The 8,214-nt window shown below is 34.2% G+C and overlaps 1 protein-coding gene across 1 annotated transcript in view; it reads right to left on the reverse strand.

Moving 5' to 3' along the window:
- The window catches only part of LOC106873476 (armadillo repeat-containing protein 2), a 50,563-nt gene that overhangs the window by 22,636 nt on the left and 19,713 nt on the right, over positions 1-8,214 (reverse strand). Inside the window, exons 6-10 of the mRNA XM_052965884.1 lie at positions 6,602-6,666; positions 5,981-6,067; positions 5,470-5,645; positions 4,254-4,356; positions 822-1,003 (exon numbers count right to left, since the gene is read on the reverse strand). Coding sequence (XP_052821844.1) covers positions 822-1,003; positions 4,254-4,356; positions 5,470-5,645; positions 5,981-6,067; positions 6,602-6,666 — 613 coding nt within the window. The remainder of the gene's footprint in view (positions 1-821; positions 1,004-4,253; positions 4,357-5,469; positions 5,646-5,980; positions 6,068-6,601; positions 6,667-8,214) is intronic.

Genomic DNA, 8,214 nt, shown 5'->3' on the forward strand with positions numbered 1-8,214 from the left:
CTCAAGAGTGAGCAGCAACAAAAAACCTATTTGTATATGCTCCACATGGGAAAACAAGGAACATAGTTTACAATGAGGTGTTATAATCACAACAGCAAGAAAGTATGTACATGATCACCTTCTTTTACGAAACTTCATTGACTTTCATATATTTATATTGATATACATATATATACGTGTGTTTGGGTGCATGTGTGTATATACATCTCTATATATAAAGATGATGCGTAGTCTAGACGGCGTTTTTAGATTTCATTATTCTCTTTAACCCGGGCAACGCCGGGTATTTCTGCTAGTATAAAATAAATGAAGAGTTAGTGATTAGCGTCAAACTCTTCATTAAAAGCAGATGAGAAACAAATAAACTCTTGGATAGGATGCCAGTTATCACCAGTGTATTCATGCATAATTTAGCAGCTAGGTGAGAAGTGAGCTGTTAAATTCAGTGTAATTCTATACAGACATTGAAATGTCTGGAGTGAGTTTGAACTTAAGATCTCTGAATTGACAGTCCAAAATCATATTCATCTGGCAAAATGGTTTCTCCCTAATTTTAATAGAAACTTTAACATTTATGCCCTTCCCTAATGCATTAATACCACAAACAAAGCAAAATGGCTTCAATTCATAATTGAAACCAGGCTGAAGACATAGTTTGTCAAGAACAAACTTCCTGTTGTATGGTTCTCACCAATTATTGATTATTGGACCAGTTAATTATAAGCAAGTTTCTTGTAATCAAGTGGTCATTTTACTTTCTAGAACATTTACTGTCACAATACACCTGTGTGATCATATATAATTGTATTATCAGTACATACCATACTTACAGTCAGGTTGATAGACTGCAACAAAGAAGTAAGTAACTCTATACATTCTCTGTGCACAAGTTCTTTCATAATGCTGCTGTTACCAGACAGAAGCTTAAGAGTTCCAACACAATATGTCAGAGCTTCAGAACAGGACACTGGATCTGATATAGGAACCACCTGCAGCAGCTGAGCTGAAATAAGAAACAACATTAATTACAATACATTATAATGATTTGTGGGGTGTAAATGTAACTGAAACAGTAGACACATCACAGCGTTTAAATTTTGTTAATCTACTTTCATCATTATCATCATCATCGTTATTGTTTTAATGTCCACTTATTCATGTTTATATGGGTCAGACGGAATTTATTGAGGTAGATTTTTTTACAACTGGGTGCCTTTCCTGTTTCCAACACTAACTTGATTCCAAGCCAGGAAATATTTTCCCATGGCTGGACATGGTATTCATGGAAGACTGGAAATGAGCAACATTGCTTGTAATATGTTGTCAAGAATGTGATGTCAAGAAAAGGAAACACACACATACGAATCTATATACAATGGGCTTCTTTTAGTTTCCATCTACCATATTCACTCACAAGGCTTTAGATGGCCTAGATATTTAGTGGAAGACACTTTTCCAAGGTGCTGTAGCGTGGGACTGAACCTAAAACCACAAGGTTGGAAAGCATGCTTCTTTACCACACAGCCATACCTGCATCTGGGTTCAAATTTCACAATCACCAGTATCAACTCTGCATTTTTTCCCCTACATAGCAGTTATACACTGGGGTTAATCCAGCCTACTATAACCTTCCCTATCACAAGTAGCCTTCATATGTTATATATACAGTTACTGCACACTGGTAGTTACCAATAGTTGCTATAGAAACCATGTCAAAAATAAAATGCACGAGCAAGACATGTTCCTCCAACCCAAAGTCTAAGAGTCCAGTTATTCCACATAAGAATTAATCAGCACCATGATGATCCCTCACCAGCCTAAGTGCACAAATGAAATGACAACCACAAAGTTCTTGGTGTAGAACTGTTAATCAGGTGACATAACAAATGTCAGAGGTGGTTGCAGTGAAAGTTTAGTAGCAAGAGTGAGGAAGAGGTGGGAGTAATCCAAAGAGACATTACATCTGTTTGCAACAAAAAGGCTTCTCTTTTTTATGTTGAAGACAAACTGTGCAAGATATGTAAAAGAAGAGTGATTTTATATGATAGTGGGAGATCAATACTAAATTGGGAGGACCTATGGAGTGTGATGAGAAACAAGTGATGCATGAGTTGGTCAATGTACCATATTAGCTTATATGGAGCACAAACTAAATAGAGTGTGGCTAAGAGCTAAGAGTGTGCCTAAAAGCTAATTGTGAGGCGAAGAGCTAAAAGTGTGGTTACGTATTTAAAGGCATAAAGGGAGACATAAAGGCACTTGATGTGAATGGATGGTGAATAATGGATGGGAAAAGTGGTAGATGCTGAAAGAGGAAGACTGAGAATGACCTGGGAAATACAAGTAGCAAGGTCAAATCTTAGGTTACGGTGCATTGTCGATGGAATGACAAAAGACTATAAGGAATAGCAGTATGACATGCAGCAGATCTATCCAACCCAAGTGAGCATGTGGTGGAGGTATGTGGCTTAGAAGTCAAGGTGTCAGACTTATGATTGTAAGAGTGTGGTTAAATGTTGCGTTCTTGAGCAAAACTCTTCATTTTACGTTGCTCTAGTCCACACAGCAGGCAAAAATGAGTATTCCTGAGATGGACAGGCATTCCATCTAGTGGGAATATATGCACCACAGAAATTGGGAAACCAGCTTCATGAGTCTATACAACTCAGGAAGAATTTTTATCCTTATATTTTTAAGCAAGCATGGGAAACACATTAGAATTATGATGACGACAATAATGATACAATACATGAACAATGAGTTAACAGAAACAGCTGGGAATTTATAGTGTTGTAGCTTTGTAAAAAAAAACAGGAAAAATCTATAATCATATCATTAACATATAACTTTCAAGATTAATTTGTTTGATAATTTTTCCTTCATTATCTTTAATGTAGTCTTCAAAAAGGGGGGGGGGGGGAATGTTTCAAGGAGTTGTTCACACTAAATATACTTGTCCTGTATGATATTTAAATATCAGAAATAATACATTTCTAAATCTCTCAGAGAGACTTAAGCATTAGTGATGCGATAAAATAGTTGTATACTGTCGACTTAACATGACAGTCCCAATAAGGGAATACTACTACTGCTATTTAGCCCTAGGAAGCTGGACCGCTTCCTGTTGGCCTTGACACATTTCCTGTGTCCTTATGTTTGCGAGGGGGAGACAAACTCCTCCACCCAGCCATACAACTACTTTATTTAAATATCATTTATCTGAAATAGCTAGTGCTGCTTTTTCAATATGCCATAACAAATACCTTTGTAATTCAATGATCTATTTTATATATACATTTAGGTGTTTTATTATATACAAGCATTGATTTTATTTTCCTGATTAAGCACATTTTTCATAAAGGATGTGTATAATTGATTGAATTGATTTTTATCAGCTTCAAAAACAAGAAACGCAACACTGTTCCTAGAGAGACAAGATGATATTACTGCAATGAATTTAGGCAAATCTTCTAGTGATTTTACCCATACTCTTCTTTTAATACGTAGAAATATTAAAATTTTTCTTTACAAAATTTTTGTATATTACTTTCTCTTGTATTATCATTATAATGTTTACTTTTTCATGCTTGTATGGATGAAATGAGAGCATGGTGCAGAGGCTTCTACAGTCAAATGGTCTTCCTGTTACTAACCTCCATATTTCCAAGTGAGTTAATATCCAACAACAAACAGCCCAGACATTTATGCGGAGAACTGGAAACAAACACCATACGAACAAGCCTTTTGTTTACAAAGATTGTGCAACATGTCAAGACATGCTATCATGGTGGACTGTAAGTAAATGACACAGTCAGCAAAAACACACCATGAAAATGAGGGAAATACCAACTCACCCAGACATACATACATACATACATACATACATACATACATATATATACACCAGCTTAGTTATGATGAAGTTATTTTACTAACTTCATTAGTTTCAAAATTAATTGAAGTAAAGACAGTGTTTTTTAATAGAAATATGGTGACACAAGGGTTTACCTGTCTGTTGGTCTATAATGGTATATAATGGTTAAGGCCAATAGACCATCTCACTTCAGACTATTACTATATTAGACTAACAATGAAATAATTATGACTATAATTCATAAAATAATTACAAAATACTAACAATATTAATCATTAAATTTTGTGTTTAAAAACAGCATAAGGAGTTTAATCTCTATTAGTAATATATTTAAACTATTGAGGAAGAATGATGAAAAATGAAGAAATTTAAATAATACCGAGGATGTGTCCTTTCAAAAATAAGGGGTCATTCTGTTCATTGCGGCTGACTTTGAAAACCAATTTACAGGTGCTAAGGAGATTCTTGCCTGTCACTCGAAACTAGAAAAAATGTAAAAATGAAGAAATATTAAAGAAGATAAATTTCATATTTTCTGTGAATAATAATGATAATAATAATAAGATTAATAATAAAGTAGACGTGATACCAATAGTAATTGGTACACTTGGAAGTACCAGCACTCAACCACCAACATAACTGAAAAAGATTGGTACAAATGTAAAGATAGAACACCTACAAAATCAACATTGCTTGTGCATGAATTCTTTGCAGGGTTCTTGAAACATGACCAGTAAACAAGTGTCACCTTAGTCTGCAGCTGACACTTTTCATAATACCCAGCAAAATAAGCTATGAGTTTTCATATAATAAACACTTTTTTCTGCACAATAGGGGTAGTTTATCCTGTTCAGGCTATATTATTAGCATTATCCTGCGTTTAAGAATTAAAAAAAATCACTTTAACATTCTAAGACATCTCAATGCTTCTAAAGCAAACTTCGTTTGTTTACTCTTTTACTTGTTTCAGTCTTTTGACTGTGGCCATGCTGGAGCACCGCCTTTAGTCGAGCACTTTCATCGTAATTTGAATTGAATAATAATAATAATTAATTCTTTTATTGGCCACAATAATTAACTAGCTCCCTCCTTCTAAAACAATTGCTGGCTTTGTGCCAAAATTTGAAACTACTATTATTATCATTATATTATTATTAATGCAACATGAACCTCAGCAGAATTTGAACACAGAGCTAGGAGTCAGAAGAAATACCAGTCAGCATTTTGTCTGATGTGATCATAATAATAATAATAATAATTCTACTATAGACACAAAACCCAAAATTTAATTTAACTCTTCAAGGTGGTGACCTAACATGGCTGCAGTTCAATGTTTGAAACAATTAAAAGATCAAAGATATTTCAGGTTAAGAAATTATTTAATCAGTGATGTCTACTTCTGTAAACATCGTCATCATCAGGAAAAAAAAAAAAAAAAAAAAAAAAAAGAGAAGGTAAATGCATAAAATTACAAAAATATGACTTTACTAAAGATTTGAAGAAACATAACCAGACAGATTCATCTTCATGAATTTTCATTATGCTTCCAGAAATATTCAGAAAATTCAAAAAACTTTAGAAGTGTTGAAACTTACGGCTAATATAATTTCTGCCATAGAAAGCAACACATCTGCACTATCAAAATCCAATAACTTAAACACAGCTTTTAAGATGGTTGAACGTTGTTTGTAGTTTCTGCCAAACAAATTTTCCTTCTCCAGTAAATTATATAAACTTTCAGCTGTGGAGCATATTTGGTCCGCAGCTTTTTCTGCGTAAAAAAACAACAATGGATAAAAGATGAAATATAAGTAGGAGAGAATAATTAAGATTATGAGTAAATTAATATTGTATTAATTAATTAACATTTAAACTACACTCAAGTAGAAATCAAACATCATTATCTCATTAACATTTAATTATACTCATGAAGACAAAAAAAATCACTATCACATTTGTAAGAGGAATACAGGTTATTATGCCCACCTGCCTGCTTGCTTGCCTATCATCATCTTTGTTTTTATGTGTAATTATATATAAAACATGAATTATATATAAAACACTACTATTATTATTATTATTATTATTATTATTTTAAATACCTACTTTCTTTGTGGTAAAATAAATTATCTAGTAATGGATTGATATTCTGGTCAAAGAAACTGGACTCTTCAGAAGTTTCTTCATTGATTTCTGCAAAATGATAAAAATAAATAATGCCAGCAATTGATAAATTTACTGAGAGGTTAAAATTATTAAAAAAAATTAAAATCTTTTAAATACATTTTCTCTGGCACACCATGGCTTACAAGGATGAAGGTTCCAGTTAATATGATTAACAGAACAACCTGCTCATGAAATTAATGTGCAACTGGCTGAACACTCCACAAACACATGTACCCTTGATGCAGTTCTCAGGGAGATTCAGTGCGGCACAGAATGTGACAAGACTGGCCCTTTGAAATACAGGTACAATTCATTTTTGTCAGCTGAATGAACTGGAGCAACATGGAAATAAAGTGTCTTGCTCAAGAGCACAATGCACTGCTGGGAATCAGACTCACAACTTTACAATCACGAGCCAAGCACCCTAACCAGTAAGCCCTGTACCTTCACCATTCACACACTGATCAGGAAAACAAAGCAAACAGAAAAAACAACAATAATGACTATAGTGGGAATGGTGGTGGTGGTGGGGGTGGGGGTAAAAAACAGATTACTACTTACTGTCAGTATTTACAAGATGTTGTTTAGAACCATCTTGGTTGATATGTTCACCTTCATTAACAACACTGTAATGACAAGCAATTGATATAAATCAATGAATCAGATGTAAAATTATCAAGCAGAATTACTACAACACTTTCTCACATTTATAGCCATGCATTCTTCTATTTCATGGGGAATTGGAAAATTTGTGCTTTGTATTTAATTGGTTTCATTTTTATGTCTGCTTTTCCCATGCTGTGAAAAAGAGATAACAATTAGCTCACTGTCTAATATTCTTTTAATTTTGTTGTGTCTGAGGAGAGTCATTCTGTTTTAATGCCTTACTAATTAATACATTCACCAGTTCAATTTCTACTCATTTACTTTTTTTTTTCTAAAATTTTCATTGCTTCCTGCAACCTCTTCAATAGTTGATGACTGTCTGTTATTGGAGCTACGCTCTTTTGGCAAATATAGGAGATAATTCTAGACATGCTTTGGTTTTATTAGACTTCATTAGCAAAGCATAGATATCACTGTACTTACTGAAGTAGTGATGAGAGAATCTATGCAGATGTACAATATTTTGCTAGAGAAGGCATGAAAATTAGAATAACTAAAAGTATATAATTAAACAGACAACTGAGGTTAATTACACAGAGTATACTCTGTAAAGTGGTTGGAATCCAGCTGTAAAAGCCAGGCCAAAACATATAGTGGAGCTTAGTGCAGTCTTCTGGTTTACCAGCTCCTGTCAAACTATTCAACCCATGCCAGCATAAAAGATGAACATTAAATGATGATGATGCCATCTGCATTTAAAACAATAGTTAACTTAGTGCTAACATATTTAATGTAGCATCTATGAAAACCCTCATTAGAAATACTTGTGTGGTGAAGGAAAGACAACTGTTAAGGCAAGACACTGACTGAATGTGCACAATATGGTTACTTGATCTTTAGCTTTTCACTACTACTACCATCACCACCACCACCACTTTTGCTTTTCCATGCTGGCATATGTTGGAAAGGTTTACTGGAGACAGTGTTCTGTGGCTGCATACCCTTTCTATTGCTGACCCTTTAAGTCACATGACACACAGGGATGCATTGTATCTAAAACCAGGATACATACAGCAAGTTTTTATTTATTCTTTTAACCTTTTACTTGTTTCAGTCATTAGACTAAGGTCATGCTGGAGCACTGCCTTGAAAAATTTGTAGTTGAATGAATCGATCCTAGCACTTATTCTATTGGTCTCGTTTGCTGAACTACTAAGTTATAGGGATGTAAACGCAACAACACTGGTTGTTAAGCAGTGGTGGGGGACAAACAGAAACACAAAGACAAACACACACACACACACACTTCTATAAATGATGGGCTTCTTTCAGTTTCCATCTATCAAATCTACTCAAGAGGATTTGGTCACCTGAGGCTATAGCAAAAGACATTTGCCCAAGGTGTCACACTGTGGGACTGAACCTAGAATTATGTGGATGGGAAGCAAGCATCTTACCACACATCCACCTATTTTTAAAATTTTCATTTCATTTCTTTTGTTTGCCCTTACATCACTTCGTTCACAACATGAAAAACAGTAAGTGAGAGTGAGAGAGGGATAGAGAAA

This window comes from Octopus bimaculoides, chromosome 2, assembly GCF_001194135.2.
Source record: "Octopus bimaculoides isolate UCB-OBI-ISO-001 chromosome 2, ASM119413v2, whole genome shotgun sequence".
Lineage (NCBI taxonomy): Eukaryota > Metazoa > Mollusca > Cephalopoda > Octopoda > Octopodidae > Octopus > Octopus bimaculoides.